Here is a 16,912-nt window from a genome sequence, read left to right as displayed (position 1 = left end):
TTTTAACCCCCAAGCATGGGTTTATAATTTAAAAACACTTATTCGTGTCATTTGTGTAATAAGTCGAGAAATACTTAAAAAAAATTAGGGGACCGTTTGAGTGAATTTAAAATAAGTGCTTCTTACTTAAAATAAAAAAGTGGAGTAGAATTTAGAAGCAAGTTAAGACTTATAAATTATTAAAGTGTTTGGAAAATAAGTAGAAGTTTTGAAACAAAAGCTAGCATTCCTAGCTTTTTATAAGTATTTCTTGACTTTTTACACAAACGATACGAAATAAGTGCTTCTAACTTATAAACCCAGAAGCCGGCTTTTAAGCCATCGCCAAACAGCCCCTAGGAATACTAGTTTCTATTTCATGACTTTTACTTATTTCCCAAACATTTTAATCACTTATAAGTCTGAATTTGTTTTTAACTTCTACTCCACTTTTTTGTTTTAAGCGATAAGCATTTATTTTAAACTCATCCAAACACCTGCTAAATATGTACGTTCAATTCTAATTACAAAGTTTATGTTTTTATTAAAGACAAAATCACATGCATGTAAAATTCTAATTACATAATTGACGATATTGAGTTTCTAATCGAACATGAAGTTCTCTCAAAAAAAAAAAAAAAATCGAACACGAAGAAAAATCGCTAGTTGTTGACCGTTTAAGAAGTATACTTCGATATATAGGATATGTTCGAATGCTTTTTAATGAAAATAATAATTATTTTGTAAAAATGTTCTATTTACATAACACCTTTTAGGATATTTCAATATTGTGTATTTGTATAAATAAATTATTTATTTTCGAAACAAATACACATTTATATATTTTTGTCAAAATTAATAAATTACATATTTATAAAAAAATATTTAAACCAATGGAGCCATTATATAAATTTCACAGTGGTAAATTTCAGAATTTTCACATTTTCTTTTTCAACCAATAAAATTGATATGTCAAGTTCCGTCCTTTGGCAAACTGGAAGGGGTCCACGTGTCGGTCGGCTATGGGTCAGCTTCTACATTTTGGCTTTGCGGTCCAAATCATGGCGCCAAATTTGTGATAATTACCTTCTAAACGTGACTCAAAATGTGGGACAAAATCATCTTATGATAATATAAAATCGAATATATCTTGCGAATCTGGATCAGGTTATTAATTGCAAAACAAAAGTATCAATGGAAAGATTGCCATAACGTGAACTCTAAGTCAAACAATACCTATGAGAGCATGAGTCAATCATCACCCGAAGTGATTAAATTAAATATTGCAAGAGATGATAAAATAAGCGGATAAAAACTGTATTTCTGGATTTTGAATCCTGATTTTTCAGATTTGATTTTAAATATAATACAACATAATAACATAATATTAAATATATAATTTAAATATATATTATAGTATTAGAATATTAAATATATAATATTATATTATTTCAGATATGAAATCTATATTAAATATATAAGAATTAAAATTATAAAATAATTAGTTTAAGATTGATTATTATTTATTAAAAAAAAATATAAGTATAAAATTTATTATAAACTCAAATATTTTCAATATCAGTGATATAATATATGCGTGTACGAAGAAAGATCACTGTATATGACAAAAGAAAAGAATATCACTATATATATATAAGTTGCTGTCTTTGACGATTATAACTAAATATTGATAAAGTAGTAAATTTTCGAACTATACAAAATGATAATGTTCTTAAGATAGCAGTATTTTTCACACTTTAGCTGAGTTCAATTTCCTTTTGGGTAAAATAATTCTGTTTCATCTGCATCAGTCTAAAAATGAAAAAAAAGGATGCAGCTTAGGGTTTCTTCCAAGTTTACCGAACAAAAGATTTGAAGTTGACATGAAATCAACATCATGACAATTTTCCTTAAAGCTATCAAAATAATCAAATATTGAGACGACGTAGGCTCCTTATCAAATAAAAATAGCTCCTTTTTTCTTTTCTCGTAAATGCCGATTACAACATTTTACCAGCTTCCATCACCAAACTCGTCGCTTAAACTCATCTAATTATTCGACGATATACTACAAATCTAAGATGTATACTACAGAAGCGTGGCATGCAGAGGTTCATAAAATAATTAATTATACGATACGGCATGAGTACATGCATGTACCCGAATCGGGGCCAGAAAAATATAAGCAGCAGCTACAACTTACAAGCTTGCAGGATCTGAGTATAGTTGACTTGTAGTTGTATATCGTAGTCGTGCAGGCATGGGTTACCATGTACGAGTATCAACTTCTCGCATGCGGCATGCACTGCACTGAACTTTAATTTTATAATATAATTCATGTTTTTCTCAATGTCTATGAAAAGTCTTATTTTTTAATCGCATTATCTCGGTGCGGAGCATGTGTATGAACAGCCTTTTGAAATCTAACAACTCGGTACACCAAAAGTGGGAAATCGGAGGCCGGAAATATATCCGGGCCGGACAACGTACGGTTATCGAAAGTGTGTTTGAATAAATTTAAAAACAAATTATTTATTATTTAAAAGTAAAAATAAAATTTAAGTGATAGTTTTATATTATGGTCTATAAATTATTAAAGTGTCGGGATTTGTGATCTTATAAAAGTTTTAAATAAATATAATTCACAAGTTATTTAAATATTGAAATAATTTCATTTAAAATATTTGGTAAATACAAAGAAGTAGAGTATTATTTATAAAAAAATATCGAAAATAAGTAAGTGTATATAAAAAAGCTAGCAATTTTAATTTTCAACTTCATGAATTTTTTAAACGTGTTCCAAATTTTCTGCACAGACATGTAAAAAAAAAAAGAAGTAAAAATCAACTTTTTGTGAAATTCATTGTGTACAAACATGCACATAATTTTATGATTAAAATTGGTACTCCCTCCGTCCCATTTTAGTTGTCCCATTTCTATTTTTGTTGGTCAAATTGACTAATCTTTGATCAGAGATTATAAATCATTCTTTCATTATTTTAAAAAATTAAAAATTACATCTTAAAATAGATTAAAAATTATTTCTGGTGACATATATTTTTTACTTTTTAAATTGATAAAATATTAATAAATTTTAGTTAAATTTTGGTCAATTTGACCGGCACAAAACCAAAAGTCACAACTAAAATGGGAAGTATATGAGAATTATCACTTGAGCTATCATCACTTCTTGCTATTTAACTTTATGTATAAAAAATAATTTATAAGTCTAGAGGGGTCGTTTGATGGGTATGTGGAATCAGGTATGGGGTTTGTCCATTCCAAACCCATACCTGGTGTTTGGTTGGTAAAAATATAATCTCAAACCCATACCTTAAACCCCCAAGGTATGAGTTTTTGATACCTAGGTGGGGAGGTGGGTATGAGATGGAGGTATGAGTATCCATTCATTTTTGATTTTTCTGTCTCTATTTAAGTAATCAAATATTAATGTTTTATACAAAATTAAATCAATGATGCAAAAATATATAACAATAATAATTTTATTAATTTTTTCAATTAATATAAATTAATAACTTATTTTTTACAAAAATTGCATATATTGATTCCAGCATTCAACCAAACACATGATATCATATATGATACCTCAAACTCATACCAGCTTAACCCGATTCCTCATTCCAACCCGATACCACTCTTCGAACCAAACGACCCCAAGATTTTGAAGATCTCATGCGCTATTATCGGGGTATTAATGCATTGATTATGGGATTAGAAGCGAACCTTGAACCCTTTTTTTTGAAGAGAGCGAAACATGAACGTAACAGTGTACAGTGCGATCCATTCCTGACAAGAAATTGCACATGACAATGGACCAGTGAGCCTTTACTCAACGTGACTCCAAACCACAAACTGGTTTATTGTACCAATTAATTCATTCTAATTACTCGTGTTTTAGAATCTAATCCATCGTTACTGTATTTTGTTTGCTGCAGCCTCGAAGGTACTAACCAACAATATCCATGTGTTTTACCTACCTGATGAAATGACTAATAATTTATTCATCAAGAAATGACATGTAGGGTCATATTAATCACATGGCATCTAATATTACAGCTAATCTGTGTTCACCAACTCTTTTTTTTTTAAAACTTGTGCTCACCAACTTAATTGAGTAATTTTCTGTGGAGGGTATCAAAAACCATGTAAAATTCTGAATTAAAAATTATTAATATATATTATAAATAAAAATTATGTAAAAAATGTTGAGTTCCATGACACATTTCTTTTATTTTTAAATATAATAAACATCTTCATGTTGATTTAGTTATATTTGTTGAATATCTACATGTTCGTGATATATTTGTAAGAGATTCCATAGCATACTATATTGAAAATTCTATATGATCACGCCCGTTTTACTCATTATATTTTTAAGATTTAAATTTGTTTTACATAAAAATATTTTCAATCAAACAATAAATATTTATTTATGTAAATAAATTAATTGAATGCTCTTGGCCAAACATGTTTTTTAAGTTTCATGAGCAACAACCTAACAATAATTAATTTAAAATATTTGGGAGGCAGTTACTTTTAGATCTTCTAAACATGGGAAATAAGTTGACATTGGATGGACCTGAGCCTGCACATCTAATTATGGACCAACTTATACCTAAATGGCACATCTAAGATATTAAAGGAGGCCCATTTTTAAGGATTATATCTGGGTCCAATATATAGGCCTAATTTACTAAAACAGCCCCATATAACTAATCTAATTTTTCGGCAGAATACAGATCTACCACTTGTACTACTGATTAGGCCTGGCAATTTGACACGTGACACGCTAACACGAAACGAAACGACACGAAAAAAATGGATATGAGTTTTGATTTTCGATACACGAAACACGAAAGTACACGAACACGAAATTACACGATAGATTTCGTGTCGGATATGGGTTTTCATTTGGGGTACACGAAATACACGAAAGTACACGAAATATTTGTAGATAATATTTATTATATATATGTTATGATATATTAAATATATAATTGAGTAAAAAGTATATATTTATATGTATGTGTGGATATATATTGTAGATACATTAACAAATTTATAGAAAATTGTATACAAGTATAAATATATCATTCACATTTAATAAATTATAAAGGAAAATATATATTAAATCCAATTTTTGATTAAAAAATATATTAATATTTTTTATATATAATATACACGAAAAGTACACGAAATATACACGAAACGATTCGGATCGGATACGGGTTTCATATTAGGTACACGAAATTAATAACGGGCGGATACGGGTTTCACCTTCGAGTACACGAAACACGAAAATACACGAAACGAAAGTATACGAAACGAAACGATTGCCACCCCTACTACTGATCTAGGTGCTTCGCATGCTACGGCGCTACCGCTATCTCTCATGTCAAGAAAATATAAGGAAAATGCTAAGTACCCCAAATTTTGTTCCCAAAATTTTTTCCCAAATCTATGTGGCAAGTTGTGATTGGTTATACTCATACTAATAAATAATGGGACCCCCTGTATGCACATAAACCACCCAACCAAATTCCGCCATGTGTTTGCCACGTCATTTGGGAAAATAATTTGGGACAAATTTTGGGGTCCCTAGCATTGCTCAAAATATAATATATGTATATATTTTATTTAATTGAATTATTTATTTTTACTTTGATTTTTCTGGCATCACGGGCCAATTGAACTTTGGGCTGGATTGATGACCGAACTACAAGTCCACTCACTACAATGAAGAAGGTTTGCCCATTTCATAAAGAGACAGCCCAAATACGATAAGTTAATTATTCCAAGTAAGAAGAACATTATTATATAGAATTTATTATTTTATCAATGGTAAAACATAAACTATTTTTATTATATAAAATCTGAAAAAAATAATATTAATTTACAAAATTACTTTACAAATTGCAACTTAATGCAATATCATAATACGACGTCGTTTTACCAGTTACATTTGCTGCGACTTCTATCCATAGAGCTCTCCGCACCAAGAAGTCATTTTTATTCTCAAAAATGGCTGCAACTCAATCCTTCTGTAAAACCTCTAATGCAACCCGATTCTCCCGACCAGATTGCACAAAATTCGACCCGTTTTCACCCACATTGACCCAAAGTCTCAAACCCCATAGCTTAAAGAACTCATGGCTAGGCACAACAAAGCTCTCTCTCCACTCCTCAAATTTAAGGCCACTAACTTTAAAGCAATCACCCATTACTGCTACTGTGGTGTCTAGTCTTCCAACTAAGTAAGTTTTTATTGCACCCTTTTTGATTTTATGATTGCGTGTTAGGTAAACTGGTGGTAATTAGGCCTTAATTTTTTATCTATATGATGTTTTGTGCAGGAAATCAGATGGGGTTTCATCTGCTGTTAAGGTTCCCAAGTGAGTTTTGATTGTATTTGGTTTTCTTGAAATTTTTCTGTTGGGTTTTTTGGGAAAGGTTTGGTTGAAGTTAGTTGAGTGGAATGTAGGTGGTCTTCGAAGGCGATTAAGTCTTTTGCTATGGGTGAATTGGAAGCAAGGAAACTGAAGTATCCGAATACTGGGACAGAAGCACTTCTTATGGGCATTTTGATTGAGGGTTGGTCTATATTTGTGTATATGTATACGGTTGTTAAATTTAGTTACTTGGATAGTTGGATTTTCTCTTTGCTGATGCACATTGTTAATTAGTGTGTTGCTGCTGCTATTGTTAGCTTGGTAATATTTTGGTAGTATTGTTGGTATTCATTTAGGCCTTTAAAATTTTATTATGGACATGAAGATTGAAAGAGATCACTTAGTTATCATGTATTAATGTTGCCTCATGGACATGGTGGCGAAGTGGAGACACCAATGTATTTACTTTACTGCTACCTCAAAATTTCCAGATTTTGGCTGCATAAGACTGATTTTATTAGAGAGAAGTAATCGAATTTGACTTTTAAATTTTAATCGTGCTAGATGGACAGGTTACCATGTTGTTAAATAGAAGAATGCCACAGTATGTAACTTAAATGTTACCCTTTTTTTTTCCTCATGATCTCTGAGGTGCTTATCAGCTGCACCAATGAGCGAACATTACCAACATATGACCTTTATGGCAGTGCTGCCTAGTTCACCTAAGTATTGTATTCAGATACCATGATATTTAGTGAATGTGTATATTCTCGTGTGTGGGCTTTGCCGTATATCTTCCCCCTTTCCGATTGCTAGGATAATTATAGAAAAGAGAGTGGTTATAATGTTTCGTGGGAAGAAGTTTGTGTGTTTGTTAGTCTGTTGTAATGTGAGCCTCTTCTGTGTTAAGTTCTATTATGGGTTTTTGGCCAATTGGCTATGAAGTCTGCTGTGGTGGGGACAGAACTTTTCAGATTTTTTTTCTTTCTAAAATGGCTTTTAAGCCTGATAAACTGACATGCCACAATTTGGTTGAATGCGGAAATGCGAGCATTTAACATAAATGTTCCCGATTGTAGGTTTCTCATCACATTCTGAAAAAATTTGGGCCTAAAAAAGGGATCATTTTGACAGGGCTGAACACGTATCATGAATGCTAACTTAAGCTATTGGCCTATTGCATCCAAGTTTCTATATATGTGGAATCAGTAGTATTTCTCCCACGTTTTAATTAATGCATATCTGCAGATTGGGTCTTTTGCTATTGGCATTTGAATATAAATATCATCCAGATGAGTGTAATTGAATTACAATTTTTTTAATTCTCAAGGAACAAATCAGGCTTCAAAAATTTTGCGAGCAAATGGCATAACACTTATGAAAGTGCGGGAAGAAATTGTGAAGTTGCTTGGAAAAGCCGATATGTACTTCTTCAGTCCTGAGCATCCTCCTCTAACCGAAGAAGCTCAGAGGGCACTTGACTGGGCTATTGAGCAAAAGCTAAAATCTGGTAAGTATTAACTTCACCTTCTTGGAGTTGTTTTAAGTTTACTTGCCGGTGTTTGAATTATTTCTTTTAAGCGGGCAGGAGCTGTTCATTTCTTTTGTCTCTTATAAGGTACTTTTAGTTAACGTACTACTTTGTAGAAATATATGAAGAAATAGTTGGATATCGAGTATGCATAATTTATCCCACATATAGGCTCTTCACCTTCCCTTGAATCTTTTCTCGAGTGCACCGACTACTTTTACATCTAATGGCATTGTAACATGTAACTCTGATTTCTATTTCTACGGTTCCTTGAACAATATGATAACTCAGACCGGGAAAATCCCTAACCCTATCAAACCTTAACAGCTATAAAAACATTCCAAAGGGCAGTTGTAGCAAGTAGAACCCCCAGATGTTGGCATTTATTCCTGATGACAAACTAGTTATTCTACCTGCTTCTATCAAACTGTTGGAAGCACCGCACCGTTACCGCTACACATGTCACAGTTTTGTGGCTGAGCTAAGTTCCCCAAATTCCTGCCAACAACTTAGATATGCAGTGTGAGATACTGAGATCTATCATAGGAGTATAGGACCTACTTCAACTAGTGGGTATTTGCTATATACATTATCTGGCTCTTAGAAATTTCACAAACTTTTGTTTGAAATTTAAGGTGTATATTGCCCTTATTTATTGTACTGAACTTTGTTTAACTGGACACTTATAACTGTTCATTGCTTTTAGCTAATAAATAATTCTTGGACTTTTGTTTTTCTTCATCAAAATTTCACTATAGATAGTTTTGTGACTTTTGCCTAGATGATATGATAAGCAGATTAGATAACATTAGAAAGGGATTTCGTGTACTCCCTGACTCAATGTATTATCAAACTGGAATTTAACATCCTTCTATAAAATGCAGGTGAAGATGGGGAAGTCACCACAGTACATCAGCTTCTTGGAATATGGTCTGAAGAAGAATCACCTGGTCACAAGGTAATGGCTACCCTAGGCTTTAATAGTGAAATAGCCCAACAACTTCTTTCTTTGATTTCAGAACCTGGATATGTTGAAAGTTAACCGCATTAACCTCATTTGACTTGCAAATATAATGTTCTCCGAAGCCGGTATCCTGTCTTTTTTGTCTGCCATTATGAGAGAATTTTTGTAATATGCAACTTTGCAAAGCTGCACAAGAGTAACCAGCTGTAATTGGTCTCTTGTCCAGTTCATTTACCTATTTCTATATAAACTACAATTTTCTTGTACACTGTTGATATGGACCCTATAATCGTAGAGTTTTCTTATTTAATCAGTTGCAAAGTCAATGGGTAATATCGTGTGTCTTTACCCAATGCAAAATGCTCTCGATCTTGTAATAATAAGCAAAGAAATGAATAATATGATGCTAAATCAATTTTCGTATAAGATTCCACCTCCGTTTCCCTTCTAAACTCATTACGGGACTGTTTAAATTTGTTGACTTCAAGCTTAACCTTTACGATAAAATTAGTCCGAGGAGTATATAAATTGCTCTAAATTTGTCTTTAGCACTCAATTGAAAGGACAACTATGCCAACCTATACTCACCAAGAACCTCAAGTACTTAATAAAAAAACAGGAATATGTTAGCTTAAATTTCAACCAATACAAATAAAGTACTAAGCAAATAATGTACTTCTGGATATTTTCTTTAATCTGAAAACCGTGGTTAATATAATAATTTGTTCCCCTATAAATGGGAGCTTGTACATATGGAGATACCAGAAGAGTTGAGAATCTTGCTGTTTTTTTTTGTCATAAGAATCTTGCTGTTAAGTATGTTATACACAACTATCAATCAACTCTAAGCTTCATTAGGGTTATTTAAATACGAGGTTGGGGTCTGTTTCACAGTTAATTATAACAGCAGATCTATCTAGTACAGGCTGATATTTAGATGAAAGATTACTGAATTTCAGATTTTCGTAAATATTGTGTTTTAATATTTACTGTCTTTTACTATCAACATCAATGTTCTATTCATGTTCATATCTGGCGTGTCTATAATACTTTTATGTAAACAGAGTTAATTAGTTTTAGCAAATACCTGTATAGGAAGAAAGTCAAGAATTAAAGCAGAGATTAATCATTAATTAGATGACTAAGACATAAAACACAGCTGCTAAGTAATCAGTCCAATAATCCATATTGATCGGAATCATACACATGCGCGCCTCAAATATATTTGTCGTTAGCTTAGTCTTTATCGTGAAGATAATGCAGGCTGTCAATATTATAATACAAGATAATCGAAAAATTTAGTTAGAAAGCTAAGATAATGAAATCCCTGGATCAAGTAGCTAGTATTCCCAGAAGGATAAGCAAATGAGGATGCAGTGTTATAGCGCAAACAGTGGGGGCTTGTGAGAAAGGAGAAACATGCAGCAGCATTATATGCTTATAAGATTCCCATGCTTTGTGTGCCCTTTCACATGGGACTTCATTAACCTTTCCTTTCTGTTCCTCTTTATATTTTATATATCCTTTTGAGCTGATCTAAAACTCTTGTTGGATTGTAGTTTTTTTTTTATATGGTGATTAGAGTTGAATTTTTAATGAATGTGTGCCCACATAGACACTTGTATGCCACTGATAATGATGCTGACTTTGTAGTTAGTTTTGTTTTCGCCTTTCCATCACCATCATTATGTTGTATCGTTTCAGTTGCAAGCCTTTTATATGAGCAATTAATTATTTGAAAGTTCATGTTTTTGCAGTTTCACTTTACTTGTCGAGTAAGTGATTGTGAATTTAGGTTATGTAATCTCCGTTTTCTCTCTAGCAAGAACTCAAAATAAGGCATTAGGTGTAGCCCCCCTTACATTATATTCCAGTATTGCGCGGTTTTTCTCTCCAGCAAGAACTCGAATATAAGGCATGAGTAATACTGCTAGGGAGTTGTGAATTGTGATAGCTGGTGGGGAGGGGGTGGAGGATGCTTAGAATATAGAAATATAAGCAGCATGATGCATGCAAGTAATTAAGATTTCATCAAGTCAAGAAAGAGAGAAAGAGGGAGGCGACAGAGGGCATCTTTATTGCATAGGACTTCACCCCAGAGTGTCATGCGAGCGATGCTTAGCTTGAGAAACTAAAAGAAGAAACCAAGACTGTAGGAAAAAGGGACACATGTATGCCTCTATGTAAGATGCTAGTAATGTATTAATCATAAATTCATAATGTCCTTTTCACGTACAATGTTATCCCAAAATACTGTACTCCAATGTACCGTAAGATTAGCAGAAGAACTTAACAGGATCTTAAGGCTGGTCACATAAATATATTAATTGTTCTGAAAATCGGTTATTAATCATGATTAATTATCGATTATTCCTGTTTTGTAATTCACGGGACTGATTAAATTTCTGATTAATTCTTATTCCATTTCTTTATTAATTAAATTCGATTCTCGTCTTTTACGACACTGAAATATATCTATAATATCGAACTTCGGATAGAGGGGTTTTCTCTGGCTTGTTACGGGCTGTTGAGTCTGTCTTTTTCTCTGTCTGTGTCTCTCTAATGTCAGCGCTGCATCCGCGTCGTTTCTCCCTCCCTCACCCACCCACACCAGCTCAACTATTCTTAACGGAAAGTATCAGAAGAAAATGTGATTAGGAATATACACGGCGCACACGCGCATTACAATTTATTATCGAACAACAAACTTATTGTTTGTACAAGAAAAGGTCACTTTACAACCAAACATAGAAAGCTACTCATAGATTACCTTAACTCAATTATGCATGGTACCAGACCTTAGACAGATAATATAGGTCTAGAGGGCTTTGACTCTCTTAGTCTCTTTCATCAACTTCGTCTAGTTCGTAGGAGTATTGGATATGAAATTTTAAAAATTAGGTTTTTGTTGCTCGATTTAGCTTCTTGATTCAATGATATCTCTTGCTCCATTTAGAGTGTTTGAACATTACCTGTCATTGACTTCAAGTCTTTGCCATCAATTAAGCATCGCTAATCTCCAAGAAACAAATGGCAATTTATCAGAACAGGAGGGAAAAGGACAAATTACAAATGATTATCTTATTTCTGTGTGGTTGTAAAAGAGATTAGGACCATCTTGATGACCAGAAAAACCGGATTAGATATAGATTAAATAACATATCTTTGTGGATGAAAGAGCTTAGAAGTAAACACATGAAAGAGAAAGCAAAGGGATTAGTCCATTCATAAACCGCCCATATACGCAAGCCATCTTTACCTTAACCCACATCCCATCACATCAATCCCCTTCTTCTCATCTCTATCCATTTTGCTTCCTCCAAACCCTAGCTAACCCCATTTCCCTTCCCTAATTCTTCATTAACCCTAATTACTTTCTTAAACCCTACACTAAACCCCTAACTATATGTTTATCCATCATGATCTCCATCATTTTGATTCATGCTAGCCCTTAATTGCCTAAAAAATCAATAATTTCTTGATTCTAGAAGCAATTAAGCTTATATTTCTATCCTTTTATTCCACTACAGCAACGAAACAGGACAAAACTGACCGCTACACGTTCTTAACTTACTCATAAATTTTAGGGTTTTTCATTTTTCTTGGAGAAAATTTGGAGATTAGGAATGGATCCAGGAAGTGCATCAGGGCTTGGCCATAATTCTCTCCCACCGGCTTTCCACACCAGAGACTTCAATCTCCAACAACACCACCACCAACAGCAACAACAACAGCAATTCCACCACCAGCTGCAGCAGCAGCAAAACTCCGAAGAGGAACAAATTAGTGACACAAGTGGCCTCAAACGCCTCCGAGACGAAAAAAATGACGACCTAAATGGAGGCGGTAGCCAAGGAAAGGAAGGAGAAAACCTAAGACGCCCCAAAGGCCGCCCCGCAGGATCGAAAAATAAACCCCAACAGCCCATCATCATCTCCCGGGACAGCGCTAACGCATTCCGCACCCACGTGATGGAAATCTCCGATGGATGCGACATCATGGACAGTGTAGCCACATTCGCACGAAGACGTCAACGGGGCGTTTGCATCCTGAGTGGGAACGGAACGGTCACTAACGTGACACTCCGTCAGCCAGCTTCCCCTGGCGCAATTATGACACTTCAAGGCCGTTTCGAAATACTATCACTCTCAGGATCATTCCTGCCCCCGCCAGCCCCGCCCGAGACCATCGGGCTAACAATATACCTGGCTGGCGGTCAAGGCCAGGTTGTTGGAGGAAGCGTGGTAGGTGTACTTATAGCATCGGGTCCGGTTGTCGTGATGGCAGCTTCTTTTAGTAATGCCGAGTATGAGAGGCTGCCGTTGGAGGAGGACGTCGGTCCAGGGCATCCGTTAGGATCTCCTGGAGGACAGAATGCGCAACAGAATCAGCAGCAGTTGCTGGCTGATCCGTCGATGTTTCATGGAATGCCACCGAATCTTCTGAACTCTATACAATTGCCAACGGAAGCGTTCTGGGCTACGGGTAGGCCTCCTTATTAAGCGACAATTTAATTGTTTTTGTTAAGTCGGTGAACTAAATTACTTTGAATGTTGATTTAGGAAAGGTTGATTAGAGATAATGATAGTTGTATTATTCGAAATTCCGCTTTGTTTATTTTACTTAGGTGTTGGTTTAAGTGAGTTATGTGATGATTAATTGAGTTGAGATTAATGGGCAGCGGTGCTGTTCTTTTTTTTTTTTTATATCGAATATTGCAAGACAAAATTGTGTGAATTTCATGATTAATTACGATGAATTTAATTTATGATAATGAAACCCTAGCTAAAACCTAATTAATTAGTATATGTTTCTTGATCACGGTATCATTATTAGTTTCTCCAAAGTATAAATTCAGCTAATCAGAGTTGCGAGACGTGGAAAAACAAATTTCTTACAAGTTGGTTCGTAAATATTTCATGTTCATTTAGCATTTTCAAATTATGAGTGATAAGTTGTTTATGGGATAAGTCAGACACTCCGGTGAGCATCATACTTATTTTTTTGCTTCCGGGAAATTTCTAAACTTTCGAGCTTGCATGAAAAGATCATTGAGCATGCTAAATATTGCAGTGCGATAAAGTTTCTCCATTAAAAATTACTCCCTCCGTCCCTAAGGAATAATTGATTGTATAAATTTTTTCATTAAATACCTCTAATTAATATCTTGAAAATGGTGTAATACCCCTACTTTATGACTTGAAAACATGAATTCAACTAAGTTTTAAATAAGTCAAGGCTTGAAAATTGAAATTATGGAGATATATTTGAAAAACTATCATTAAATTAGTTTTGAAAGTATAAATGGACAGATAAATAAGGACAAATTTTTACTTCCAAAGTAGACAGATAAATAGGGACGGAGAGAGTACTAAAGAGAGAAAGTACCGGAATGGTACGATTTGTGAAATTGTTGTACTTTGTGCGATGAAATTGAGATAAGCGATAGGGGTTTACAAAACGGGAAGAGATCGAGTCCAGTGTGTTTAAACGGAGGAGACATGGAGAAGTAGGCATTAATGAGGCACTGGCTTACACGTGCAGTGCTGTGAAGAAGCTCCCTTTCGAGGCCTTAAAACTAGGAGTCAGCCCCTCAGTCCCCTCCACACCCAAGCTTGCATTTAAAGCCGACCACTCTCCCCCTTAATTCACATTTGACTCCCTTTTCGAGACTCTAGACAGCAACTGAATTTATCACTTTGAGCTATTCAATCCCGTTGATAAAATATACTCTCAATATACTTTTCCTGTATTCTTTTACATGTTAATTTTAGTTTTTAAAAAATTAAATTGATCAATTTTTAATTAATTAGATATTATAAATTATTTATACATTATTTTTAAAATAAAAAAAATTGCATATTAAAATAATCTAAGAATATTTTCTAATTATATAATTTTTTTATTATTTTTAATTATATGATACATATAAATTTTAACCAAACTATAATCAATTTGATTAGGTAAAAATTAAAATGAACATGTAAAAGAGGAGTAGAGGTAAATCTGCGTGTCTGAATAATACAGAGTGCCAGAGGGAGCGTGCTAGCCATTCTAGAAACTGAGGTGAGAAGTAGAAAGCTAAATCCCAGCTCAGACTGGTTTCTTCAGCTGGATCATCAATGTTATTACACACACATTTACATTACACACGCACCATGTCCATCTGCACCAACAGCCTGCTCACAATAATATTATCCGCCTACGTTCGTTTCTTCCATATTTAACTTTAATCTTTTGCTTTTCTCCCGATGGGACACACTCGTTGGTGTTACAATTCATTTTTTAACATACGAAATAATTTATAAAGCTATGCGAGGTCTTCTCAGGCTCAGACTCTACGTAGATCTTAAATATATTTTCACATTTTTTTGGCTATTTCGTTTTCAAGGGAGTTCCAATTCTCAAATTATATTTACATTATTTATTGATTACATTTAATTAAAAAAAATCAAAAAATACCCCTGCAGCCATGCATTCATATCTCTGGAGTCTGGACTCTGATGACTGATATATATAAAAGTTGGGCTGCTTTAATCAAACCTTAGAGCAGAGTATACCATAAGTCCAGCCCAGACGAGCCAGATGTTTATATGATCGTTTCTTCAGATATGGTGTTCTTTTCGAACTTTTAATGAAAATAAAATTTAATTTACGTAATAATTTAATTTATCAGAACATTTCACTTTATAAGGAAAAAGAAAATCTAAAGCAAGAAATACTGTAGACGAGCAGAGAATAACAGTAATGATCAGATATATATTTGTAGAAGACCAGAAGGTACAAACTAATGGGACATATATCACGAGCCCAATAGAAGGCATAGACTATTCTAAAATTCATCGTACACATATGTTTTAAAAATATACTTATAACTTCCGTATAAATAAGAGTAAAATAGTTAATATTTTTAATACTCCTTCCATTTTTAAATTGACCTTTTAACATGTATGTTAAAATACTTTGATTTTGCACTTAAAAGTACTTTTTTCTGAATAAAAATATTATATTAATATTTTTATTCATAAAATATATATAAAAATAATATTTTCAGCTTTGTAGTCAAAATATTTTAAAATATGTGCCAAGAGAATAATGAATAAACAAATATTCAAAAAGGGAGGGAGTAACAAATTATATCAAATAACGGTTGAAACGGATTGGCGGGATTTGATGAACAGAAATATTTTAAGTGAAGTTCCATTCCGACCGGAAGGACGAACTTGTGAACATTTGAATTCACGTAATAAATTTTGAAATGATATTTTTTGAGAAGTCACAAGAGCACTCGATGGAAACATGGTCCCAAAATTAAGAGATGAGGTACCAAGTGACAGGTATATGTATCTACTAGTTGTTAAATATAATTATGATGTACATATACAGGTGCCAGCAGGAGCAAATAATTTCCGGTATCATAATTTACAAGTTGAATATAGGCAACATGGCGAATATGAATTCCATGAAACTCAATTAAAATGAACACCATGATTATTATTATGATTTTAGGTGGTGGCCATCATGCTGATGAAGAAGCTAATTGCTCACAATGCAATTTTCAAAATTTAATTTATGGAGGTAAATTTGTAATTTTATATGCAAGAATTTATGTACGCTAACATTATTGTGTATATGTCTACACAAGTGGATTAGTGTATATTATACATGTATGTGTAAATTGGATATATTGAATTATTTGAATCTTTTTGTACAAGAGAAATAGAATGTGGAGTAGGAGTATTATGTTTCTATCAGCTCACATGATGAAGGTACAAGACTAAACATTATTTCCTTCATATACTGAAGTACTAGCTGGAATTGGGTGTAGAGAATAAGTACTAATAATTTCGTTTCAAAGTTGACTTCTATTGCATAATATAGATGTATAATGTATACAGTAGTATATATTATGGTTTATCTATTGTATGTTCATGGACATGTATGAAACACCACTTTTTAAATATAATTAATGCAGTTTTTGTACATGCAGAGTCCACCCAAATGTTTACATTGAGCACAAAGATTAAG

At 33.3% G+C, this 16,912-nt stretch overlaps 2 protein-coding genes across 2 annotated transcripts; both read left to right on the top strand.

The window, feature by feature from the left end:
- Positions 1–5,963: 5,963 nt before the first annotated feature.
- LOC108206562 (ATP-dependent Clp protease ATP-binding subunit CLPT2, chloroplastic) lies at positions 5,964–9,194 on the top strand. The gene is made up of 5 exons (XM_017376901.2): positions 5,964–6,254; positions 6,354–6,392; positions 6,482–6,591; positions 7,720–7,899; positions 8,805–9,194. Exons 1-5 carry the CDS (start codon positions 6,022–6,024, stop codon positions 8,960–8,962), a joined length of 720 nt encoding a protein of 239 aa, XP_017232390.1. The 5' UTR covers positions 5,964–6,021; the 3' UTR covers positions 8,963–9,194.
- Positions 9,195–12,367: 3,173 nt separating this feature from the next.
- On the top strand, positions 12,368–13,564 carry LOC108208096 (AT-hook motif nuclear-localized protein 26). Its single transcript, XM_017378579.2, has one exon. It carries the CDS (start codon positions 12,511–12,513, stop codon positions 13,384–13,386), a length of 876 nt encoding a protein of 291 aa, XP_017234068.1. The 5' UTR covers positions 12,368–12,510; the 3' UTR covers positions 13,387–13,564.
- Positions 13,565–16,912: the final 3,348 nt, after the last annotated feature.

Source organism: Daucus carota, chromosome 2 (assembly GCF_001625215.2).
Source record: "Daucus carota subsp. sativus chromosome 2, DH1 v3.0, whole genome shotgun sequence".
In the NCBI taxonomy this organism is placed as follows: domain Eukaryota; kingdom Viridiplantae; phylum Streptophyta; class Magnoliopsida; order Apiales; family Apiaceae; genus Daucus; species Daucus carota.
Note: the sequence above shows the minus strand (reverse complement) of the source record. Positions and strands in the feature narration are given on the sequence as shown.